We start from the raw sequence: 27,955 nt of genomic DNA on the forward strand, positions 1-27,955 counted from the left end.
AGCACGTGGTAGGCAGAACGATGGCTCTGCAAGAATTTTTTACATCCTAATCCCTGGAACATGTGAACATGCTACTTTAGATGGCAAAATGAACTTTGTAGATGTGACTAAGCTTGTGGATCTTGGGATAATGAGATTATCTTACTGGGTTCAACATAATCACATGATCTTAAATTCAGAGAACGTTTCCTGGCTGAGTAAAGAATCAGAGGCAAAATAACTATGAAAGAATGATCAAACAGATGTAATGTTTCTGAATTTCAAGACTTTGGAGGAAGGGAGACATGAGCCAAGGAATATAAGCAGCGCCTAGGAGCTGGAAAAGAAAACATTTTCCTCTAAACCGTCCAGAAAAAAATGCTACCCTGCCAACATCTTGCTTATAGCACCGTAAAATCTATGTCTGACTTCAGACCTATAGAACTGTAAGAGAATAAATTTGTTGTTTTAAGCTATCAAATTTGTGGCAATTTGTTAAAGAAGCAATAATAAAAAACTAATACAGCACCCTATATAACAGCTATTGTAGCAGGTACTATACTGTGTTGTAACTGTCTGTAGCAAAACTCTATCTCTCATTAGACTGGAAGCTCTTAAATTAGGGTCATGTCTATCCCCTTACAGTGTCCTCAAGGCCTAGCACACATAAATGGTAAACAAGAATTGTTCCTTGAATAATTGAGCAAAGTTTTAAAAAAAAAAAGGAAAAAAAAAAAAAAAGGAAGGAAGAAATGAGAGAGAGAGAGAGATTAGGAATAAATAATAAAATGTTCCTGTACAAAGTAACCAAAAGTTACTGGCAGAACAAATATTTTGTACAAATATATGCTGTCTCTATATTTGTGATATCCTTCTTAATTACATGGCATCCCTGTTTGAAGAAGGCTTTGAGCAAGTTAGTTAATGTAGAGATGGTTTTCACAATAAGAAACAAATTACCAGCGGTCCTTAACTTTGATTACATTCTAGTCATAATCAGTATTAAACCTTGGATTCAGAACCAGCCAGTACTTTAAAAAATATTTTAAAAATCAATCTCTACTACAACTCTAAAGACATTTTTTTCCTCTTAAGTCAGAGGGAAATTTGTACCTGATTCCAAAGAAACACAAAACTACAATATTTAATAGGTATTAGTTACCCAGTTATTTTGAATATATAGATATATATGAATAACCTAGATAGATTATACTATTTGAAAGATTATTTACAGCATTGTATAAACAACTGCTTTAACTATCACTAAATCTGAAACCTGTGATTATCTAGTTTGCATACAACACACAAAACACCAGATATTAAATTAAGGTTTCTTGTTAAAAAAAAAGGAAAAAGAAAAATAAACACCGTAGATGGTCCCCTATACAATGAAGATGCTTGTACTTGTGTCTGTACGCTCTTCTGTGTGTGTCTGTGTTAGAGAATCATATTGCTTTACAGTCTAAGCCCATCCCTTTTTACTATCATTCATGTTAGAAATTGCTTATTAAGTTTAGTAGCAAATTACAGGGGAAAAACCAAAACACAAGCATTAGTATCACAATAAAAACAAAGCTTGAGAAGTGCAGATTTTTCACTACTTTTTTTTCTACCAATGATACTGCAAACAAAAGAAGAGTGAAGAGTATTTTGCTCTCCATCTGAGTCTACAAAGATGAACCTATTGAAGTTGCTGACTGACAGTGACCTCAGTGTTACACAGAGGAAATTAAAGACAATAACAGGATGTTCTGTGCTTGGACAAACAGACCCTTAGATAGTTAGATGCATTTCAGGAAGAATTTAAATAAACCCCACTTCTTGTATCTTCCCATACACAGAAAAGCATTATGATCATTACCTTGAGATTGCTGTTCTTTGTGACTAGCTGTAAGTTTCTACTGAGATGTATGCTGACTGCATGTATTCCCTAACAGCAACAAAATCACATATAAACTAGCCTTCCCTCCCTACCTCTCTGGAGCACTTCCTCAGAGCAATCTGAGAGGCCGTCTCCTGTGCTAGAGTCCTCAGTAAGACCCTGGATAAAGCTTAACTCACAACTCTCATGTTGTGCATTTTTCTTTCAGTTGAATGTTTTGGTGACCACAAAGGGACCAAGAGCTGACTTCTCTCCTTTGCCTGAACTCTACAAGTATCCGGAGCCTTGGTCCCAACATGGGCCCCTTGTGCTTGTCCATTTCCTCAGGGAGTCCAGACAACTGGGTATGTCTCTCCTGGGTCTTGGATCTCACATCTTGATTGCTGATTCTGAGTTTTATTTGGTGGTTGTTAAACTCCTTGCCATGAGTAGTAGGTTTTCCTTGAACTTAGGTTCAAGAAGAGGTAGCTGGGTTACCAAGTCGAAAGACACTGGGAAAAGTTTGCTCACTTGAAAGACACTGAGTGGGTTACCCCCGTTGAGAGACAGCAGGAGGTTGCTCAGTTGAAAGACACCAAGTGGTCTGGACTAGGTGATTAGGGAGGGGGCTAGCCTGGTGTCTTTCTTGAATACCTTAACAGAGTTGGTCTGAATAAAAGTGCAGATACCATGTGAGAGCTTTCAGCTCCGAAGATTAGGGACACAGCTCCTTCCAACCAGTTGCAGTTTTCTCAGTCAACTGGGAAATTTATGGGAGTGGCAGAGGCCAGCCCTCACACCATTCAGTGTGAGTAACCCACTCATTAATTTAAAGAAATTTGCTCTTGGGACACACACATAACATTGGCCAACCAGTGCTCCAGCCTCCATGGAGATTTTATACAGCCAGGGGGAGAAACTGAGACCTGTGAAGGCGCTGAGATGACTCTAGGGTGCCACCTAGAGGAGCGAAGCTCACAAACAGCACACCAGCCCACCAGTCTTCAAGAGTAATTTTATCCTGACAAACCAACACTAAAACGGGAAACAAAGCCTTCAGATCAGAAGAAAGTGGTGCCAGATAAACCTCTGACTCATACCCTGACAGGTTTACGTTTATAAGGAGCTTATACATGCAAGTAGTTAATTGGGAAATGAAGGAAATGTCATCCTGAAAAAGGTCAAGATGGGACTCTCTTGACATTCCAAAACTGGCTTTTACATATGCAGTTAGAGGAAGCTGGCTTTATAAAACATCTCTTCAAAATTCTGACCCAAAGGGAACAGAAGTCCTTCTAGGAGGAGCTTACAATTATCTCCCTGAGCCTTTGAGATGTAAATGTTTTACCAGGTCCTCTCAGGAAACACTTATCTAGACTATCTCCAATTTCTGAGATTGAAAAAAAAAAAAAGGGGTGTGTGTGTGTGGGGGGGAAGAAGCCTTTTAAAACCCAAGTGAGTTAACTTATTCCAACTGTTATTATAAACTAGCAAGTTTTATATCGTAATACCCGATTCATGACTTAAGTTTTAAAATGAGGCTATGCGATCTCTGGTTGTGCCTATTTATATGTCTGTGTGTACATTATAGATATATGTTTCTACCTTTGGTGATGGTATTATCAAAATTAAACTGTAATAAAGAACTATTTAATTGGCTTAAAGAAAATTAAATGCTTATATACATTCTCAGAAATACAAATTAACCCGAATGTTTTTTTTTAAGATCACGATTGCTGACTGAAAAAAAAATGCATAACGTGAGAGCTGTGAGTGAAGTTCTATTTGGGGCAAAATGAGGACTAAAGCTCGGGAGACAGCATTTCAGAGAGCTCTGAGAAACTGCTCCAAAGAGGTAATGGGGAAGGTCAGTATATATATGATTTTGGTGAAGGGGGCTACATGCAATCAAGTGCATTTTTTTTGCAGAAGGTTTCTGCTAGTCTCATGAAGGTTACTGCTAGTCACAAGGAGCAGATGTCACCATGAAGGATTTTAGGGCTTTTCTAGATATGAGGAGATACAAGAATTTGGTTCATAAAATCATCTCCTGAAAATATCTAACTATCTGAAGACCTGTTTTTCCCAGAGCACACAATGCCTCATTCCTGATCTCCACCCTGAACACCTTTCAGGGGGTGTTGAAAGTCAGCAGCTACAGCAGCTCCTGATTTAATCGTTGTAGAGGTAGATGGCAAGTGCCAATGGCAAGTGCCAGTTTGTAGTTGACATGATCTACGATTAATCTCTACCCAATAAAAACAAGTTTGTTGGTTTAACTAAAAGAGTCCTATCTTTAGAGTTAAGAATATTATATGTAAAACTTTTACTGTATCTGTTTACTAAATGTCAAATAAGATCACGTTATCGCTAACAAAATTTGTCAGTAAGAAAACTAATGATATTTTCGTAAAGAAATATAGATCCAAATGGGCTAAGACTTTTTTAGGTGAATGCTTTAAGAACAATTATGTCTCATTGCATGTCTACTTAAAAATAGTTTCTCCAGATCTTTCAGTAACTTGAAATTTTAGAGTTTTACTAAGTTAAATGATGGGAATTCATTGAATGCCTAGATCATTTCCAAATAATAGAAAATACTGGGAAATTAATTGCTAAGCAAGTCTAAATTTATCTACTATTGTCTTCCTATTAAAAAAAAAAAACCTAAAGATGTTTGGTTTATTGGTCACATGTCTTATACCACACTAAGGAAAAATTACACTGAAAAAATGTGTTTCTAGAGGTAATGGAATATGTTCATAAGTTTGCCAATCAGGCATGCTCATGTGACAAACAGTTCATAACTGCTGACTTCCTGGTTTTCGCTAGAGATTGGGGTTTTTGCTAGAGATTGGGGTTTTTAAGTGTAGAGAATTCTGATTAATATGTGTAATTAGAACCACTAAAATAAATAAAACATCTTTGTATGCAAGAAAACTTTTTAAAAGGGTAAATGAAAAGGAAATGCATTCTGTTAAGGGAAAACAAAGTAATTTTGTCCTAAAGAGAGGTTAAGAGAAAAAGAAAAAAAGAGCAAGGGAAAGCATAGGACACAATCTGGAAGAAAAAAGGCAAATTACAGGCTTATGAAAAGAAACCCTGGAGAAAGAATTTGATGTATGACCAGGGCTGGCAAAGATTAAAATGAACTTAATTGGCTGAAAGAATTCTAATGTTAAAAATAAGCTGGTGCAAAACTAGAATTTGAATTTCTCTCTATTATGACCTCTAGCTAATGTTGGCATGTCTCCGAGGGACCCTGAAACATCTCAAAGAAAGATATTAAACTAATTAGGTTTATTTGGTATATTAAATTACATGATTAACATTGTTAAATAAATGATGATAAACCTTAGGTAATATTGTATGAGTAAATGTTATCAATATAAATATTCTACAAGTTCTAGGAAATTCCTAAAATTCAGATGTCCTACTATAATGTTATCATAGTCGAATTATCTTAAAATGTTGTGTGTAACAGAAATAACCAAATTTCTTTGTCAATTGTAATCATATCTTTAACCATGCCATTTTAAGTCTTTTGTCACGTACAGATAGTTATTATTTCACTCTGTTGCTTTAATTAAAATTTTTCATCCTCAAGAAGAGTCACAGAAGGACTTTTTTTTTTGACAATTACAGGTTTCTGATAGCTTTCAGATTATACTGCTGAACTGGGTATGAAATTAAAGAATTCTAATGAAAAATCTGAAGACTTCATAAAATTGTTAACAGGAGATCAAGATCAACTTAATTGCATATGACTGAATGAACTGATGAATATGGTTATAATTTTTATGACTTTTTGTCTAAAATATTACTGTTTATCTTTGTTTTCTTGATATAAGGAAATCTTTCCTCTTATACTATGACTAACAACAATTTGATAAATTATACCTTTGTAAGCAGAATTGAAACATTTATCTTTTTCTCTCTTCCTGATCTCTCTGGAAGTGGAAACTCCTTATTCTTATTTTCATGGAAATATAGTTATTTGCATAAGTTCAATAAAAATCTCTTCTCCATTTGACAGGGTATAATGGCAACACTGGTTATATTAACATAGCTTTGACTGGAATGCCTTATTTGAGAATATACATAGAATCGGATATAAGAAGTCAGCTTTAAAGAACTAAGATGGACTTTATGGAGCCATAAAGCCCCTTAGAGAAACAGCCTAGTACCTTATTTGCAGGGTTCCCAGCATCCTTATCAGGGGAATAAGAAAGGACCCTCAAGATATTTTGGGGACCTTGAGAAAGGAGGAATTCACCCAAACCTATACATGTAAATCTGATGGCAAGTCCTAGGCATAATTATCGTGGCCTTGAGAAGCCTTAATAAAGTTCAGTCAGGGACTGTTTATGACAAGCTTCAAAAAAACAAATTTAAAAGAGCCTATATAATCGACTGCTATTCTTGGTACACTTATGTAAATAATTAGGCCAAGTTTATTGAAACCAGACTTATTTTGCAAACAAGTTAGTCTTAGTTTGACTATATTTGGTGGAAATGAGGATGACTTTAGAGAAAAAATGTTTCAGTAAAATATGTTTATAGATATCAAGTTCTAGTGCTATTAATTATCTATAAGGTTTTGGTATTTACTGCCTGAAACTCACTTCCTAGATGGCTCCTGTTGTTATGTTACATTATCACAAAAGTTTAAGTCACTTGTTTAAAGAACATTTTTATCTTGTTTCTGAAGTTTATCACAGTAATCTATGTTTGGATAAAGATCGGATACCCTATGACTACAACCAGAAGAATATATACTGGAAAAGACATCATTTAAAGGACTCTCTTCAGCTTAGATGGAAAGACCCTTATCAGGTACTCTTAAGTAGCTCATGCACAACAAGACTAAAGGGAATTGACTCTTAGATTCATATTTCCCATTTAAAAAGGGCCCTGGCACTGGACTAGTCTATAGAGAGGATTGCTAACCTCAAACTCTCCTTGACACAATACTCAAACAGAAAAAAAACCATACCCATAGCAGGAAGAGATGAGGGCATCAAAAGCAGATAGTTATTCCAAGATGCCAGGCCGGATCTTGATTTCTTGGATTTTTACATGTGAACCAAATGTTTTTCTATCATGGGCACAATCCTATGCAAATTTTTAAAAATCTATCTCATTTTTTGCTTTATGGTCAATTACCTACGTCCAGTACTTCTGGTTCACCTTGGTGGATTTCTCCTCTCCAAGGATCTGATTGGATGGTCCCTTAGAAAATTTATTTTAACATAAATATGAATTTTCTATCAAAGTTACTGAAGCTCAATCAGAACAATGAGCTAAATTTAATTCAAAAAACATAACCTCCCACTTATCAGGAGGGACTCTTCCTCAGTTATGGAATGGATTTATATGGGTAACACCAGGCAACAGTCATTTAAGTTTAATGACTCTGTTGGGCTTGTAATAGAACACATTTAATGACCCACATAAAAAAAAATCAGATTTCTGCCTTAAACAATCTGCTCCCTACTTTTGGTGATCTCAAGAACTGGTTTGATGCTGGAAGTTCATGGCATAAATCCTCACTATGACCTTATTAATACTTCTAGCTATAGAACTTGTATTCTGCTTATAAGATTGTTTATTCTTGCATTACCAAATCTACAACTGAGTCTCCAACAAAAGTAGTAATGACTAAGAGATTTGAAATGATTGATCGAATATATAGTTCTATATAGAATTAAAATGATCACAATAGTGTAACTCTAGATATGGGAAGAAACCATCAGGGAGAATCATTTCCTGGACCATAACAGACTAGTAAGACAGGTGGTCCAGAGACCTTTATGGTTACCATTAGAAGGGCCCAATTCAGTCATAGCACATTGAGTGGTCTATCAACAAAATCCTATGAAATCCTTGACGTAGGGCCCTAGGACAAATTGGTAATGAAATGGCTCTCAAACTTTGGTTGAATTTATGACCAAAATGGGGGAACTTCCAACAAAAGAAGAGCAAAGAGTATTTCATTCTCCATCCAAGTCCACAAAGATTAACCCATTGCAGTCACTGACTGACCATACACTCAGTGCTTCTAACAGAGGAAATTAAAGACAATAAAAGGATACTCTGCTTTGAACAAACAGACCCTTAGATAGTTAGATGCATTTCAGGAAGAATTTAAATAAACCCCACTTCTTGTATCTTCCCATACATAGAAAGCACTATGATCATTACCTTGAGATTGCTGTTCTTTGTGACTAGCAGTAAGTTTCTACCAAGATGTATGGTGACTGCATATATTTCTTAACAACAACAAAATCACATATAAACTAGCCTTCTCCCCTACCTCTTGGGAGCAGTCCCTCAGAGCTATCTAAGAGGCTGTCTCTGGGGCAACAGTCCTCAGTAAGCCCCTGGATAAACCTTAACTCACAACTCTCACACTGTGCATTTTTCTTTCAGTTGACACTACTATATAATTCATTTGATTGATTTTAACAACTCATGTATTTCATGAAATTAGCCAGTTGTTTAGGTGTCATCTAGATACTGAGACATACAAAGATCAATCAGCTAGGCAAAAGCATAGCAGTTAATAATTTAGAAAAGAAATTCTAAATATTAATGTAATTCTTAGGATAGAGTTTGCAAGGAAAAATATAACAGTTCTTCAGTATTTACCTTAAAAGTATATGTTAAATAAAAGTCAAATTCATCAAAATTTTGACAATTGATAACACAAACTGTACTGGTTGCAAAATGAATATGTATCCTAGGATTTTCAATTATTTCATTCTCAGTTTACAGGTACAAAACATCATTAGCAAACCTTCAAGACAAAGAAAAAAAATTGGCCATTAATTAAAAACTTTCTTTCCCTCTCAAGGAAATTCTCTCTCATCTCAAAGATATAGACAGAGTTGCTAGGATAATGGCTTCTGAAGGATTATGTAGGAACATGAAAACCAAGTTCCATTAAATTGCCCCTGAACTTGGAATTATTCCTGTCATATACATTCTATCCCATTATATTGTTAGAGAATAAGAAATTTGTTTTATCTTAGAAACATAAGCAATGTTGCATAAAATTATATGAACAAAATTTTATAGAAGAAATATCAAAGTATAACATTTAATTTGATGTTTCTATTTGTGAGTATACATTTCACCTGTACTTACCAATGGGCTCCTGATTTGTGCGCAGAAATCCTGTTAAGGGCTCTCATGGATTTTGTCAATCCATTAGAGTGAGTTAAATGTAAAACAATCTTGTATGCAATGCTTTCAAACAAAGGTCTTGAAACTGAGAGAATTAGCACTTGAATTGCTCATGAGAAAAAATGGTCATCTGTGCTTAATTCTTCAATGTCAACACCAATTTTATTAACCCAATTATTATTTTGGCATTTTCCTTTGATTCTTCATTCCCTGAATTAAGTTTTCTGCAAATATGAAAAAACATTCAACGAAGAGAAGTTCTGCCATATTTATCTAGATAAGAAGTAGGATATATTACTACATCAATTATTTGTATACTATAGGCAAAAATTGCTCTAAGACCTTGATTAAATTACTCATTGCTTTAATTTCCACTAAATTTCAAGGATGTAAATAGAACCAATAATTAGCATATACCACAAAAGCAGAATCTATGTATGTAATTCGATCTGTTTGTTCTTTTTGGGGCTGTGCTGGGTCTTCCCTGCTGCACACGGGCTTTCTCTAGTTGTGAGCAGGGGCTACTCTTCATTGCAGTGCGGTTTCTCATTCTGGTGGCTTCTCTTCTTGCAGAGCATGGGCTCTAGGTGCACGGGCTTCAGTAGTTGCAGCACGTGGGCTCTAGGGCATGTGGGCTTCAGTAGTTGTGGCATGTGGCTCTATAGTTGTGGCTTGTGGGCTCTAGAGTGCAGGCTCAGTAGTTGCGGCACGCAGGCTTAGCTGTTCCATGGCACATGGGATCTTCCCAGACCAGGGATTGAACCTGTGTCCCCTGCATTGGCAGGCGGATTCTTAACCACTGCACCACCAGGGGAAGTCCCTGTAATTCAATTTTTGCCTTCCACCACTAAAATTTTAAAATATCAAGTTACTTAAAAGTTAATGGCAAAAGATAATGACATAGGTGAGATCTGCCTTTGATGTTCTTTACAAATTAGAGACTGCTTTCAAGCTTGCTGAGATCCTGGCATGAAAAACACCAGAAACTCTGCCATTAACTACTCCAGGAAGTTGGTGGATATATTGCCATTTATGACTACAAAGATTATAAAGTTGTATAGAGGAGAACTTCATAGCTTTGGAATGGTTCACAACTTTCATTTGTTTCACAAGTATTAATTGAGTACCTATTATGTGCCAAGCATTGGCACTGAGGATGCATAATGGCAGGGAGGGGAGGGGAGAGACCTGATACAATTTCCCATCCTTCTGGAACTTATATTCTCCTTGATCGGTTCAGGAGAGCATCACTTGCCTGAAGCTAAAGAATGAAAAGCACACCCTACCTGTGAGCTGTCGCCGTCTACTTCGAGTTGTTTCACAATTCGTGGAGCAGGGTGCAAACTTGGACCAAGCAGTGAAGGTGCAGTCATCAGGACAGGGTACTGTACACTCTTGCACAAGGGGAGGCATGCCATTTGTCTGCTTGAGGCATTCCGTCATTTCTGCCGACTGGTTATTACCAGAGATGCATGAGACAGCTAAAAAAACATGGATTCTTTTGTTATTATTTTAATTAAATCAAGCTGCTGCTGGTTCTTGGACGAAATAGCAGAATTCCCCAATGTTTGAAAAGTCTGGTTATCACTGTGATTGCAAAAGGTGTTCAACATAGCTAACCTTATTTCTCTCTGGAAATTAAACATTTATTGTTGTCAGTGGAGGTATTTGAGAATTTAATTGGTTTCGTTATTAATCCAAACCCAGCATTGACAGCAACCAAAATAACATTCAGTAATTTTCTGTATGTCCTGCCTGTGAGCATTTGATCTCTAGAGATGATACAAAACTAGAAAAGAGAATCTGTAAAAGAATAATAGGAAGGGCCCGGGGCGAGCACGCTGTGAGCCGGTAAAAGCAGATGAAGCGCAAAGGGAAAAAAAAAGGAAAGAGATCTTCACATAAACAGATTCTTACTGGCTGGTGTGAAGAGTCATTCCAAGCCGTGTGGACGAAAGGCTCTTGGTGCTCCAGCCAGGCATCAGGGCCGTACCTCTGAGGTGGGAGAGCCAACTTCAGGACACTGGTCCACAAGAGACCTCCCAGCTCCACGTAATACCAAACGGCGAAAATCTCTCAGAGATCTCCATCTCAACATCAAGACCCAGCATCACTCAATGACCAGCAAGCTACAGTGCTGAACACCCTATGCCAAACAACTAGCAAGACAGGAACACAGCCCCATCCATTAGCAGAGAGGCTGCCTAAAATCATAATAAGGCCACAGACACCCCAAAATACACCACCAGACGTGGATGTGCCCACCAGAAAGACAAGATCCAGCCTCATCCACCAGAGCTCAGGCACTAGTTCCCTACACCAGGAAGCCTACACAACACACTGAACCAACCTTAGCCACTGGGGACAGATACCAAAAACAACGGGAACTACAAACCTGCAGCCTGTGAAAAGGAGACCCCAAACACAGTAAGATAAGCAAAATGAGACGACAGAAAAACACACAGCAGATGAAGGAGCAGGGTCAAAGCACACCAGACTTAACAAATGAAGAGGAAATAGGTAGTCTACCTGAAAAAGAATTCAGAATAATGATAGTAAGGATGATCCAAAATTTTGCAAATAGAATAGACAAAATGCAAGAAACATTTAACAAGGACGTAGAAGAACTAAAGAGGAACCAAGCAATGATGAAAAACACAATAAATGAAATTAAAAATACTCTAGATGGGATCAGTAGCAGAATAACTGAGGCAGAAGAAAGGATAAGTGACCTGGAAGATAAAATGGTGGAAATAACTACCGCAGAGCAGGATAAAGAAAAAAGAATGAAAAGAACTGAGGACAGTCTCAGAGACCTCTGGGACAACATTAAACGCACCAACGTTCGAATTATAGGGGTCCCAGAAGAAGAAGAGAAAAAGAAAGGGACTGAGAAAATATTTGAAGAGATTATAGTTGAAAACTTCCCTAATATGGGAAAGGAAATAGTTAATCAAGTCCTGGAAGCACAGAGAGTCCCATACAGGATAAATCCAAGGAGAAACACGCCAAGACACGTATTAATCAAACTGTCAAAAATTTAATATAAGGAAAACATATTAAAGGCAGCAAGGGAAAAACAACAAATAACACACAAGGGAATCCCCATAAGGTTAACAGCTGATCTTTCAGCAGAAACTCTGCAAGCCAGAAGGGAGTGGCAGGATATACTTAAAGTGATGAAGGAGAAAAACCTACAACCAAGATTACTCTACCCAGCAAGGATCTCATTCAGATGTGATGGAGAAATTAAAACCTTTACAGACAAGCAAAAGCTGAGAGAGTTCAGCACCACAAAACCAGCTTTACAACAAATGCTAAAGGAACTTCTCTAGGCAAGAAACACAAGAGAAGGAAAACACCTACAATAACAAACCCAAAACATTTAAGAAAATGGGAATAGGAACATACATATCGATAATTACCTTGAATGTAAATGGATTAAATGCTCCCACCAAAAGACACAGGCTGGCTGAATGGATACAAAAACAAGACCCATATATATGCTGTCTACAAGAGACCCACTTCAGACCTAGAGACACATACAGACTGAAAGTGAGGGGATGGAAAAAGATACTCCATGCAAATGGAAATCAAAAGAAAGCTGGAGTAGCAATTCTCATATCAGACAAAATAGACTTTAAAATAAAGACTATTACAAGAGACAAAGAAGGACACTATATAATGATCAAGGGATCGATCCAAGAGGAAGCTATAACAATTGTAAATATTTATGCACCCAACATAGGAGCACCTCAATACATAAGGCAAATACTAACAGCCATAAAAGGGGAAATCGACAGCAACACAATCATAGTAGGGGACTTTAACACCCCACTTTCACCAATGGACAGATCATCCAAAATGAAAATAAATAAGGAAACACAAGCTTTAAATGATACATTAAACAAGATGGACTTAATTGATATTTATAGGACATTCCACCCAAAAACAACAGAATACACATTTTTCTCAAGTGCTCATGGAACATTCTCCAGGATAGATCATATCTTGGGTCACAAATCAAGCCTTGGTAAATTTAAGAAAATTGAAATCGTATCAAGTATCTTTTCCGACCACAACGCTATGAGACTAGATATCAATTACAGGAAAAGATCTGTAGAAAATACAAACACATGGAGGCTACACAATACACTACTTAATAACAAAGTGATCACTGAAGAAATCAAAGGGGAAATCAAAAAATACCTAGAAACAAATGACAATGGAGATACGACGACCCAAAACCTATGGGACGCAGCAAAAGCAGTGCTAAGAGGGAAGTTTATAGCAATACAAGCCTATCTCAAGAAACAGGAAACATCTCGAATAAACAACCTAACCTTGCACCTAAAGCAATTAGAGATAGAAGAACAAAAAAACCCCAAAGCCAGCAGAAGGAAGGAAATCATAAAGATTAGGTCAGAAATAAATGAAAAAGAAATGAAGGAAACAATAGCAAAAATCAATGAAACTAAAAGCTGGTTCTTTGAGAAGATAAACAAAATTGATAAACCATTAGCCAGACTCATCAAGAGAAAAAGGGAGAAGACTCAGATCAATAGAATTAGAAATGAAAAAGGAGAAGTAACCACTGACACTGCAGAAATACAAACGATCGTGAGAGATTACTACAAGCAACTCTATGCCAATAAAATGGACAACCTGGAAGAAATGGACAGATTCTTAGAAATGCACAAACTGCCGAGACTGAACCAGGAAGAAATAGAAAATATGAACAGACCAATCACAAGCACTGAAATTGAAACTGTGATTAAAAATCTTCCAACAAACAAAAGCCCAGGACCAGATGGCTTCACTGGCGAATTCTATCAAACATTTAGAGAAGAGCTAACACCTATCCTTCTCAAACTCTTCCAAAATATTGCAGAGGGAGGAACACTCCCAAACTCATTCTACGAGGCCACCATCACCCTGATACCAAAAGCAGACAAAGATGTCACAAAGAAAGAAAACTACAGGCCAATAAAACTGATGAACATAGATGCAAAAATCCTCAACAAAATACTAGCAAACAGAATCCAACAGCACATTAAAAGGATCATACACCATGATCAAGTGGGGTTTATCCCAGGAATGCAAGGATTCTTCAACATACGCAAATCAATCAATGTGATACACCATATTAACAAATTGAAGGAGAAAAACCATATGATCATCTCAATAGATGCAGAGAAAGCTTTCGACAAAATTCAACACCCATTTATGATAAAAGCCCTGCAGAAAGTAGGCATAGAGGGAACTTTCCTCAACATAATAAAGGCCATATATGACAAACCCACAGCCAACATTGTCCTCAATGGTGAAAAACTGAAACCATTTCCACTAAGATCAGGAACAAGACAAGGTTGCCCACTCTCACCACTATTATTCAACATAGTTTTGGAAGTGTTAGCCACAGCAATCAGAGAAGACAAAGAAATAAAAGGAATCCAAATCAGAAAAGAAGAAGTAAAGCTGTCACTATTTGCAGATGACATGATACTATACATAGAGAATCCTAAAGATGCTACCAGAAAACTCCTAGAGCTAATCAATGAATTTGGTAAAGTAGCAAGATACAAAATTAATGCAAAGAAATCTCTTGCATTTCTATACACTAATGATGAAAAATCTGAAAGTGAAATTAAGAAAACACTCCCGTTTACCATTGCAACAAAAAGAATAAAATATCTAGGAATAAACCTACCTAAGGAGACAAAAGACCTGTATGCAGAAAATTATAAGACACTGATGAAAGAAATTAAAGATGATACAAATAGATGGAGAGATATACCATGTTCCTGGATTGGAAGAATCAACATTGTGAAAATGACTCTACTACCCAAAGCAATCTACAGATTCAATGCAATCCCTATCAAACTACCACTGGCATTTTTCACAGAACTAGAACAAAAAATTTCACAATTTGTATGGAAACACAAAAGACCCCGAATAGCCAAAGCAATCTTGAGAACGAAAAATGGAGCTGGGGGAATCAGGCTCCCTGACTTCAGACTATATTACAAAGCTTCAGTAATCAAGACAGTTTGGTACTGGCACAAAAACAGAAATATAGATCAATGGAACAGGATAGAAAGCCCAGAGATAAACCCACACACATATGGTCACCCTATCTTTGATAAAGGAGGCAAGCATATACAGTGGAGAAGAGACAGCCTCTTCGATAAGTGGTGCTGGGAAAATTGGACAGGTACATGTAAAAGTATGAAATTAGAACACTCCCTGACACCATGCACAAAAATAAACTCAAAATGGATTAAAGACCTAAGTGTAAGGGCAGACACTATCAAACTCTTAGAGGAAAACATAGGCAGAACACTCTATGACATACATCACAGCAAGATTCTTTTTGACCCAGCTCCCAGAGAAATGGAAATAAGAACACAAATAAACAAATGGGACCTAATGAAACTTAAAAGCTTTTGCACAGCAAAGGAAACCATAAACAAGACCAAAAGACAACCATCAGAATGGGAGAAAATATTTGCAAATGAAGCAACTGACAAAGGATTAATCTCCAAGATTTACAAGCAGCTCATGCAGCTCAATAACAAAAAAACCAACAACCCAATCCAAAAATGGGCAGAAGACCTAAATAGACATTTCTCCAAAGAAGATATACAGATGGCCTACAGACACATGAAAGAATGCTCAACATCATTAATCATTAGAGAAATGCAAATCAAAACTACAATGAGATATCATCTCACACCGGTCAGAATGGCCATCATCAAAAAATCTAGAAACAATAAATGCTGGAGAGGGTGTGGAGGAAAGGGAACCCTCTTGCACTGTTGGTGGGAATGTAAATTGATACAGCCACTATGGAAAACAGTATGGAGGTTCCTGAAAAAACTACAAATAGAACTACCATACGACCCAGCAATCCCACTACTGGGCATATACCCTGAGAAAACCATAGGTCAAAAAGAATCATGTACCAAAATGTTCATTGCAGCTCTATTTACAATAGCCAGGGCATGGAAGCAGCCTAAATGTCCATCGACAGATGAATGGATAAAGAAGATGTGGCACATATATACAATGGAATATTACTCAGCCATAAAAAGAAATGAAATGGAGGTATTTGTAATGAGGTGGATGGAGTTAGAGTCTGTCATACAGAGTGAAGTAAGTCAGAAAGAGAAAAACAAATACAGTATGCTAACACATATATACGGAATCTAAGGAAAAAAAAAAAAAAGGCCATGAAGAACCTACTGGCAAGACGGGAATAAAGACACAGACCTACTAGAGAATGGACTTGAGGAGGGGGTGGGGTGAGATGTGACAGGGTAAGAGAGTGTCATGGACATATATACACTACCAAATGTAAAATAGATAACTAGTGGGAAGCAGCCGCATAGCACAGGGAGATCAGCTCGGTGCTTTGTGACCACCTAGAGGGGTGGGATAGGGAGGGTGGGAGGGAGGGAGATGCAAGAGGGAAGAGAAATGGGAACATATTGTATATGTATAACTGATTCACTTTGTTATAAAGCAGAAGCTAACACACCATTGTAAGGCAATTATACTTCAATAAAGATGTTTAAAAAAAAAAAAAAGAAGAAGAATAGGAGGTCCACCCACATCTCTACAAATGACCCAATTTCATTCCTGGATGGACCTAGAGTCTGTCATACAGAGTGAAGTAAGCCAGAAAGAGAAAAACAAATATCGTATATTAATGCATATATGTGGAATCTAGAAAAATGGTACAGATGAACCGATTTGCAGGGCAGGAATAGAGACGTAGACATAGAGAACAGACATGTGGACACAGGAGGGGAAGGAGAGGGTGGAACGAATTGGGAGATTAGGATTGACATATATACACTATCGTGCATAAAATAAATGGCTAGCGGGAACATCCTATAAAGCACAGGAAGCTCAGCTTGGTGCTCTGTGACGACTGACCTAGATGGGCGGGATGGTGGGGAGGGGTGGTGGGAGGGAAGTCCTAGAGGGAGGGGATATAGGTATACATATACCTGATTCACTTCACTATATAGCAGAAACTAACACAACGTTGTAAAGCAATTATACTCCAAAAAAAAAAAAATCAACAACTGGAAAAAAAAAAAAAAGAGTAATAGGAGGACAAAAAAGGACAAAACCACCAAAATATCATCTGAACTTTTCCTAGATTTGATTTTTGTTTACTTGTTTAAATGGCACTTTTGTAAATGGCCCTACTTTTCACTTCAGTCAGTATTCTAAAAGGAATTTCTGCTTTCTACAAGTAAACAATTTTTCCCTTGCTAACTTTCAGGATCAGTTAAAATTTTTATTTATTTATTTTAAATACGGGCATAATCTATCCAGATAATCCCCAACACAAATATCCTACCAGTCGCAAATATTTCTCACATACTTTTTCAGCTGGAATGTCTCCAGTCATACCATGAACAGATAATCTCAAGGTAAAACATTTTTGAGATTTTGCTTAATTTTTTGAGTCTTTGGACTAATGCCATTTATTTTATTAAGAATGAGTGATATTTTTGTGCATCTTTTATTCACCCTAATTATGGAATCTAAGGATTTACCTTTATTTTCTAGACCAGCATGTCTCAACCTTGGCACCACTGACGATTTAGATTGGATAATTTCATTTTGTGGGTACACAAGTGTGTCCTGTGCATTGTAAGATACTTAGCAGCATTCCTGGCCTCAACCCATTAGATGCCAATAGCACACACACCCTCCCAGTTTTGAAAACCAAAAATGACTTCACACATTGCCAAATGTCACCCCCAGTTGAAAACTACACTTCTCAACCGACTCCTAATCACGGACGTCTCTGAGAACATAGAGTTCTGATGGCATAACTTCAGACCTACTAAATCAGCATCTCCGGGGGAGAAGTCCAGGAATATTTTTGTCTTTAAGTGTCCCAAGTGGTTCTGATCCAGCCTGCCCACTGACCACCCACTCTTGGCATGATGCCTTTGGACATGGTATTTGTTAATGGCTATTTTCTGCGTTCATCATCCTAAAGAAACTATGGTTTAGGATCGTTTTTATTACAGCTCTTGAAAATCTACCAAGTCACAAGGAATAAAGAGACCACAGCCTAGGAACAATGTTGTTAAGAACTCTTTATATACACTTCTTTAACACAGGGTAAGTATACACAGGGGCTTTCAGTTGCCCATTTCTCTTATATTCTGAATTCCTTTCTTTATTCTGAGCACAGCAGAGAATAAGTCAATCTGAACACCATTTATCGAACTATCTATCTGTCTATCCATCTATCTATCTATTTACTGGTGAAAGCCAAACCTAGCTAATGCTTTAGGACAAAGGAATCAGCTAAGATGACAATGGATACACACACAATACTTCCCAGTTTGTACATCTGCTCCATAGCAGGTGGGGCTATTCATTAATTTTGAATAGTTTTTGTTCTTGTTTTTATCCACATCCTAGGAACAAAATCCATTGCACATCAAACCAACATCACCTGCATTTTCTTTGTTGGGACTATTATAGCCATTAATGATGAATAAAATAAGATACTTTCTTAAGTAGTGTACAAGCAAATGTTACTTGAATTTCATGTTTAGATAACTAATTTGGAGTTAATTTAGGGGATTTTTATCATGCCAAGTTAATTTTTTTTTTCCAAGATGACAATGCACTGAATAATATGAGGAGGAATTTTAAATACTTTCAAAAAGTATTGCTGTTTGAAAATTAAACCTCTATGAATATACAAATGAAGAGTTTTTCCAATGATAATACATTATTTTAAAATATTCATTTTCTAGGACTTCCCTCATGGCACAGTGGTTAAGAATCTGCCTGCCAATGCAGGGGACACGGGTTCAAGCCCTGGTCCGGGAAGATCCCACATGCTAAGGAGCAACTAAGCCCATGTGCCACAGCTACTGAGCCTGCGCTCTAGAGCCCGCGAGCCACAACTACTGAGCCCACGCATTGCAACTACTGAAGCCCGCACATCTAGAGCCCGTGCTCCGCAGCAAGAGAAGCCACCGCAATGAGAAGCCCGCGCCCCACAATGAAGAGTAGCCCCTGCTTGCCGCAACTAGAGAAAGCCCCTGCACAGCAACAAAGACCCAACACAGCCTAAAATAAATAAATTTATAAAATATTCACTTTCTATATTTCATTTCAATAAGTTTAAAATTTGAAAGCTGTGATAAACATTCAATGATATTTTTAAGTTCTACAAACTGTCTAAATTAGAATACACTGGATTTATGAATGTCTATATTGAACTCTTTGCACAAGAAACTAAGAAAGAATAGCTTTAGCATATGACAGAATTCACAGACACTGTTACTAAGTGCCATGAATGCAAATTCCATCTCCAAACACCTGGGTGTTATGTGAACTGAGATGAGTTATTTAAATTGTTTATGCTTTGGTCTCATCGTTACAATGAGTATTATAAGAGCACATAAACAAAGGGCTGTGCGAATTCTCAAAGCAGTGTCTCCACCCACCAAGAGCCAAATAAAGGCTATTATTAGTATCTTTTATATTTGTTTTAAATCAAGCAGGCTGATAGTTCTAGCAGGTATACATGTACACACTCTCGCTCACCACACCTCATTTCTTCCTTGGCCATCCTCAGATTAAGGTGAAGAGAAAACTGGGTGAATCTTCACCTGATTCTGCACTACACTTACAATCACCATTAGTCAACCGATATACTAGATATGCCCTTAACACATTCAATGCATTAACAGGACTACGTAGGATAAATCAGATCCATCACTCCTGCACAAAGTGACCCAGTAGTCTAATGGAGGCTTTGGAGGATTCTAAGGGCCACAGAATGCATTCAGAGTTGTAGTAAGAACTTGACCCACATTAGACTGAAGACCATTGCTCTAGGTTATCACTGATGATCAACTCAGGGGTGAGTGGCAATCGATATGCTACATAGCATGCAATCATCAGTTTAGGCCAGGCATTATGGTTCTCAGATTTCTTCAAGTTCAAGATCCTAATTTACTTTCAAGTGTGAAAAGAACCACTAGAAATAAAAACATGAACAAGTTGAATAAAACAATTTACTTCTCGGGAATGTTCTAGTATAAAAGGAATCATTTAGTAAACATTTATCAAATGACTGGGTATTGAATGATACTAGAGGGTAGGCAAAACATGAAGAAATAGCAGGCGAGAAGTATGCAGGACTGGAAACCCAGCAAAGGAAAGATGACAGACACATAAAAAGGAAATGAAAAGGGAAGACATTTAGAGTAAGTGGGGATAACTAGTAGCTAGAGGTACAACCCAATTCAGAGGCCCCTTCCACCGGGCAACTCATGGGCAAAGGATATTTTTTAAAATTTTTATCTTATATTGGAGCATAGTTGATTAACAATGTTGTGTTAGTTTCAAGTGTACAGCAAAGTGATTCAGTTATACATACATGTGTATCTATTCAAAGGATATTTTTAAACTATATTATTTTTAACCTACAATATAGTTCTGTGGGCAATATTAAGTGTGTATAGACTCCTTAAGTCAAATAATTTCTTTGAGGACTAAATCAGAGGTGGTAAGTAGAGTGTACTTATCAAATTGTGGGCCTTGGTGTTTAACAGAACTAAAGAGACTTTCATTTTTTTTTTTTTTTTACTGTTACCTTGGGCAACTTATGTAAATTCTGCTAAAACAATTAACTCATCCATACAACGGGAATGATAATACCTACATCTTAAGATAAATTGATGCAGATGAAGTGTTTAGCACAGAACTAAGCACTTGGTACATCTGCCTGGAGAGTTTCTATTATTATGAGGAAGGCTATTGGAAATGAAATGTAAGACGTGGCTGCAAAGAAGATTCCACCATCTCTTGCCTTGGCTCAGGAAGAATTTTCCAAACCCTACCAAACCCTCTTGACCCCTAAGAAATGTGACTGGAGCCTCCCTTAAATTATAATGTTGAAGTCAGTAGGCTCTTCCAAGGACTGCATGGCCCTCCCAAGGATATTGTGTTATATTTCCAAGTGATGCTCTTGCAATATGCTTAGTGTCTATAAAAATGGGGCTACAGTACAAGCTACCATATAAGACCACAACTCCAGGAAGTCAGAAACTGGAATCTAAGGTCTGCTGGGAATTCCTTCCAGAAGCACCAAGATCAAAATCCCTAGTACTTAAAGAGTCTAATGAGAAAAGCATGAGTATTTGCACAAGAGTGCTGGCCATATTTTCACCTCACTTACTGAGGTGCTCATATCCAACAAAAACAGGTGCCATGCCCCTCTGTGCTAATGCTGAATTCATGAGAATTTTAACATCTAAGTAATACTTAGGGGCATATATTGTAGCAACGCTTTTCAGACCATTAGGAGCATTTGAGCTTCATTACTGATCACAAGAAGAATAAACATAAGGCAGAAAAAATAGCTTATGCCCTGGGATCAGGAATAAACCTTCTTAAGGTCACTTTCTCTACCTCCATGGCAGACTAGACACTAGGCTGCTTATACACCTGGATCTTTATTACCTATACCTTCTTCCCTAATAGACCTTACTGAAATTGACCCATTTATTCATCCATCCATCCAATCACTTGGTCACAAAATATAAGGAACTATGAATAATTTATAAAAGTATTTTCTGTGTGTGTATGCAGATATACATGTACATATAAATAATCTAGCTTTTGGGAGGCTATAGTAGTGGCAGTGACAGGCAGGTAGACAGATAATAGTAGCACAGTAATGTAGTTTCCCTAATGGCAATAACCAATGGAGAAATCCTGGTAAACAAGAGAAAAGTAGGTACTTCAGTCTTGAATGGAAAGGATGTGTTCAGGGCAGGCATGAAAAAAATAGGCCATTACAGAGAACGGACCTGTCAGACACCTGCTATTTAGTTGAACTCTGAGTTCTGGGACTTTTGGATCACAGCACATCACTTGCAGGTCACAATCTAGAGAAAAGATGTCTCTTTTGATGTTTTTAAGTATTTAAAATACTGTACTATACTAGTGGGAAAGGTCTTTCCATCAGGCAAGGAAGAGGTATTCACTACTGACCGTTCCTGTCATATATTTCTACCTGGAATGAATCATTTAAGCAGAGTGGCAATTTGATGCTTAATTATATTTTATTTATTAAACTTGAAATACTGCTGTCTTTACTGGAGGAAAATTGTACTCCCAGGTAAAATTAGCTCAAATAGCTGCAGAACAATCTCACTGTGCATTGTTTGAAATTTAGCTATCTTAAGCTTTGGGCAGAAAGCTCTCAGAGTAGCTGCCTGGAACAGATGGGTATTCTCATTAAGGAATGATGGAGAAGCAGGTGGTTGAGCTAAGCTGTTGAGACAAGAGCTCTCAGATAAGAACAGTCACCTGGTAAGTGGATATGGTCGGGTGACCGGGAACCCTCCAAACATCTCTGTGATGCCTGAGGTCACATTTTCCTATTCATAGCGTCTAGCAATGTACATAACACATAGAATTGAGTTCAGCTTGATCTTTCTCTTAATCACCACACAGCCTGAGCCTTGGGAGAAAAAAAAATCACCAAAAAGGGGAAAAAAGTTACTAATTGCTTTCCGCTGTTATCTGATTATTTTCAATTCTAGCAACATGAAAAGGAATGGCTTAGCAGGAAATGTAAAATTATCAGAGAATTTAGCTAAAGAAATAAAGCAAGGACCTGTATGAATTCTCAGTGTGTCTCGTAATTAATTTTTTGAAGACGCTGGCTGTCAATGTGGGACACTTAGGCAGCCTTCTTAGGCTTTAATGGTGACTGAAATCAGCAGATTATTAACTACTACTAAATGGCTAGTCTTTCTGCCCCCTATCACCTCTAAACTCTGATAGTCAGACATGGATAAGTTTGTTTTCTTTTCAGTTATGGTATGAAGAGGGCAGGGGTTGCTGGCCTTATAATAGGAAATGATAATGTTCTACCTGGAAAGACTAAGTAAGCAATGGAATCTGCTACTCCAGATCTATTCACATTCATCATCTTCACCAAGGACACCCACATTACTTCCCCAAAGCTGCTCCTGACAGGAGTTCAAGAAAGGGTAGGAAGAATTTGTTTCAAGAGGTCATGATTTCCAGGAAATGAGGGTGACATGCTAGAAAAACAGAAGAGCTGTTAGCTTGCTGTCCTGCAATCATGAACTGCTTCAATCAGGTACAGAACCCAGTTTACATGCACATCAAGGAGAGGAGGGGAGGGGGCAGGCAGCCACTGCTCAGCTAACACGACATTCAAACAACGTGTTCTATAGGGCAGACCCTGCACTGGTGGCCTGGGATACACAGATGAAAGAAACATGGAAATGAAAGTTCACTATGCTCAGGGTCCTCAGGCACTACGCAGTCAGGAGCCTTCCTGGATGGAGGGGACGCATGAAGGATGACTGGATGCACCTAGTGAAGACAGGAGCCTGGCACACCTTATGCCTGTGCAGAGGAACAAGCAATGTAACAGGCCAGCTTCCTGCCCTTGCTATGCACGTTCTAAGACCCTTGACCTCTCCTTTGATAAGGCTTGTAACATTTGTAATGACACGTTCCATGTCTGTGTAGCAAGGTCCCTAATTTAATGATGCAATGCCAGGTTGCCCCTAACACACGTGGGGACCAGCGTTGGAATACAAGAGGAGGTCACAAACCACAAGACTAAAGAGTTAGAAGTTATCTTTGAAATTTACCAACCTGTAATAGATCAGTTCTATTCTCCTACTTAACATGTATGTCTTCATGACTTGGAACATGAGGGTTCAATAAAAATTCTGGAAGGACTTGGAGTTTCAGGCTGGAATGTGGCAGCACAGGGACTGTGGGCCCAGCCCTGGGTGTCTGGCCAGCCCTCTTCTCCTTTCACTCCCAGCTGGATTCTACCCCCGGAGGGACCGTCTTACATTTATGAGTGGGCACTACAGTCAATCCCCCAAAGCTCAATTCACAAATCAGCCACCCCGTCCACCCATCAGATCTAGGCTGTAGAGTCAGACTCAGAGAAGAGGCCCCGTAAGTTCTTGAAGCTGGTTCAGGGCCATTAGGGCAGGGAATTCCAAGGTCCTGACAGCTGAGCAGGGTTTAGATAAGGGGATGGATGGGGAAGCATGGGCTCCAGTGAGGCTTCTTGCCTGTGGGAAGGAACAGGCTAGAAGAAGGTCAGAGAAGGGCCCTCTAAGGCACGGAGGCCAGGGCAGGCCAGCTCTTGCCGAGTCTAGGGACAGAAATGCACTCCACTCCAATGACTTCATTATAGACTGATGCAATCTTTAAGAACTCCCTTCCTAGCAGGTAATCAGGAAAGGTACAAATGCCAATTAAAGCTCTCTCAGTTTGGGCCATTTTAATTAGCCTCCTTCCTATTTGAAATAATTATTTTCAGGTGAATGTGCAGTTTTTCTTCCAGCCATTTCCCTTTCCCCCCTCCAGGATGGTATCTGGGTGCCTGGCAGCCAGCAAGGGTCTCAGATCTGCGTGAAGAAGGGCCCTGCCAGCATCTGCAATAAGAGTGGCCCTCGTCCACCAGCTGGCTGCTCACCCTGGTGACATCCACCAGGAAAGTCTCATTTCAGGGTGAAAATCTCACAAACCATTCCCTCTCGGCCCGATGAGGGGCTGTTGTCATCTAAGCTGATGAGGGCTCAGCCCACCTGGCTCCCTCCTGGTGTGGCGTATCCGGCTGGGGCCCCGTGATCAGTGCTCTGCGAGAGTCAGAGCGGGTTCTCCTGTGAAGCCCGCCGGCACCAGCACCTATCCCACCCTTCCCCGGGCATGAAGGCATTTCTGCAGACCCCATCCTTCCCAGGGCATGAAGACATTTCTGCAGACCCCACCCTTCCCCGGGCATGAAGGCACTTCTGCAGACTCCCTGTAGCATGGGAAACCCAGGGAGCTTCTGGGACGGCAATAAGGCCCTACTTCTGGAGTGGTGCCCCGTAGGGCATCTCTTTCCAGAGTTCTTTTATTGTTACTGTTTTTTTATGGTGGTAAAAGTCACATAATATGAATATACTATTTTAACCATATTTAACTGACAGTTCAGTGGAACGAAGTACATTCACATTGTTGCGCAACTCTCACCATAAGCCATCTCCTGAATTTTTCACCTTCCTAAACTGAAACTCTGTCTCCATTAAACACTAACTCCCCATTCCCTTTCCCCACCCCTTGGCCCCTGGCATCTACGGGTGTACTTTCTGACTCTATGAATTTGACTATTCTAGGTACCTTGTATAAATGGAATCCAACAGTATTTGTCTGCACCTAATGCGTACTGGAATGCTTTTTTAAGGTTAACTCAATATATGTCCTGCAAACAGATTGTAGCTTTTTTCCCTGTGCTATATGGTAGGCATTCACCAGCCACCTCCTTCATACATAGTAGTGTACATACATCAATCCCAGCCTCCCAATCCATCCCAGAGTTCTTCCCAGAGTTCTAAACAAGACACGTTGCAGAAAACCTTCAGCTTTCTTCTGTTTCCTTAGCCGAACTCTCACCTCTAAAACATCAGCCCTGAGTCAGGGAAAACCACAACACACGTTTCTTCTGCTCTGCTTCCCCGCCCTGCAACCCCCCCTTCTCTTTTACTACCAATCACCCACCCTGGCAAGAAGAGGAGGGCTTTTCCTTCTCCCTGTTTGAGAGACACATCCGCCTCCCATCTGAGGTGGCATTTATCCTGTCCCTTTCCCTGAAGCCGTAATGGCAGACAGGATGCAGAGACAGAAATCTGATTGGATTAAGGACACACATTTAAAAGCATTTAAAAAATATTGATGTGAAGCCTGCTATACACATGCTTCACCACCAGCTGCCGAGGCCCTGGAGAGCTGAGCCTGAACTGACGTGTCTCCTGAAAAGGGAGCACACACATTAAGGCGCCCCTAAATACAGCAGACAGATTCTCTGAAGCCCCACCATGAGGTAGGAGGCAGGGGTCATTGGGCGACCCGCCTCTGGAGACCTAGGTGTCAGTGCTCAGGACTTAGATGCTCTCCTGGACAGCTCAACGTCATTGGTCCTTTAGTTTCAGGAAAGATGTTTTTTAATGTTAATTTGTTTCCAGAGTATTACTGTTTTCTGTTGCCACAGTAAGAAATTACCAAAAATTTAGCCGCTTAAAAGAACAGAAATTTTTTTTTCTTACAATTCTAGGAGTCAGAAGCCCAAAATCGGTTTCCTCAGGCTAAAGTCAAGATGTCAGCAGGATGGGTTCCTCCTCGAGGCTCTGCGGAGAAACAGGTACCTTGCCCTTCCCAGCTGCAGTGGCTGCCTACACCCTTCACTACTAGCCCCTTCCTCAAACTTCAAAGCCAAGACTATGGCACGAGCACGGCCGCTTTTTCTGTCTCTTTGCTTCCGTCATCACATCGCTTCCTGCCTCCCTCTTATAGGGTCTTTTGTGATTGCATTGGACCCACCTGAGTAATCCAGCCTGTTCTCCCCACAAGATCCTTAACTTAATCAGTCACATCTGCAAGGTCCCCTTTGCCATGTAAGGTAAGATATTCACAGGTTCTGGGGATTAGGGCCTGGTCATTTGGGGGGCTGTTAGCCAGCCTACAACATAGGGCAAGGGTATTTCCTCCTAGCACTGCATCATCCACTAGATTAAGAACCAAGCCTACCTCACCGACTTCCAAAAATAAGAAGAAAAACAGAGTTGACACAATCAGGTTTACCATGCCTTCCCCAGTCATTGTTTTCACAACAGGTTGGTTTTGTTTTGTTTTAATTCTCTGGTTTTTCAATCACCCTGCCCGGCTTCCCTCAGCCACTCAGGCTACCTTTAGAATTACTCTCCCCACCCTCTGTTGGGTATCCTCAGGGAAAAGAAACAGGCAGACTTATTTCTTATTCAAGATGAAGCATAAGTAAGAATGCACCTGTATATCAAACAAAAGTGCATTCCAATGTCAAATACCAGGATGTGGGTGAGTCTGAGCCACGTGAAATGCAAAGCCACTTTGTCCCATCCAACTATAACGCTTCTATTGTTGGCTTCATGAGTGAATGAAGGGACAATCATCTCTGCAGAGAAGTACTGAAATTGAGAAGGGTGTGAGAACAGCTAGAAAGAATAGGAAGTTCTAGGTCCTGGAAAAGAAGGCTACGTCCGTCTAAGCTCTCATTCACAGCAAGCGTGTCTTGTTGACCCTGCTCTGAACTGTCCACTGTGAATGATCCAGTCCACCCCATGCTTGAGAGCCAAGAGCTGGCCAGGGTTGGGATGGACATCAATACGGGCTTTCAGATGCTGTGTGGAATCGTCTTCCCAGCTTGCCTGTGCCTAGTTTCTCTGGCCTCAGGGAGAGGGAAGGGCTGCTCTAATCCTTCCCCTAGGTGGCCAGTGCTGGTGTGGGGCACGGCCAGGAGCCCTGGTAGCATAAGTGGGAACTGAGAAGGAGGCCCCCTAGCATTGCATCTCCCAGGACAGAGACGGGGGTTACCCTGGCCTGACCAAGCCAACTTCACTCAAGGACCAACCCCAGGCAGGCCCTTCCCCCTCAGACGTCAATCACCTGAGCTCAATCTACCAGCCATTCCACGTATCAGCCATTCCACGTATTGTAATTCTCCCAGTGGATGTCCTAGCAATTCCATTTCTGTGCCAATTGTATGTAGTAGAGAAGACATTTTCACTCGCTGTTATCCAAATGAGGCAATTTGGAATTAAAAGCCAGTTCTTGCCATATTCCAAGGGTTTTCATTTTCCCCTTGTATTTTTTTCTCTGTGCAGAGCACAGTGGGTAAAACCACAGTATTTGGAGATCCCATTCTTCAAAAACTACATTTGAATAAAATGTGTGCTTATTATTACATGCTAAATAACATACATGCAACTTTTGAGTGGAACAGTGTGAGCTGTGGAAATTGAATTAAACAGTAAACCCGTAATTGCTTGTTAGGGTGCTTTAATT

The 27,955-nt window shown here is 39.2% G+C and overlaps 1 protein-coding gene across 1 annotated transcript in view; it reads right to left on the reverse strand.

Annotated features, from left to right (window-relative positions):
* THSD7B (thrombospondin type 1 domain containing 7B) overlaps positions 1–27,955 on the reverse strand; it is a 786,243-nt gene that overhangs the window by 256,091 nt on the left and 502,197 nt on the right. The window contains exon 12 of the mRNA XM_068543998.1: positions 10,315–10,509. Within this exon, the coding sequence (XP_068400099.1) occupies positions 10,315–10,509 (195 nt within the window). The remainder of the gene's footprint in view (positions 1–10,314; positions 10,510–27,955) is intronic.

This window comes from Eschrichtius robustus, chromosome 5 (genome assembly GCF_028021215.1).
Source record: "Eschrichtius robustus isolate mEscRob2 chromosome 5, mEscRob2.pri, whole genome shotgun sequence".
Classification (NCBI taxonomy): domain Eukaryota; kingdom Metazoa; phylum Chordata; class Mammalia; order Artiodactyla; family Eschrichtiidae; genus Eschrichtius; species Eschrichtius robustus.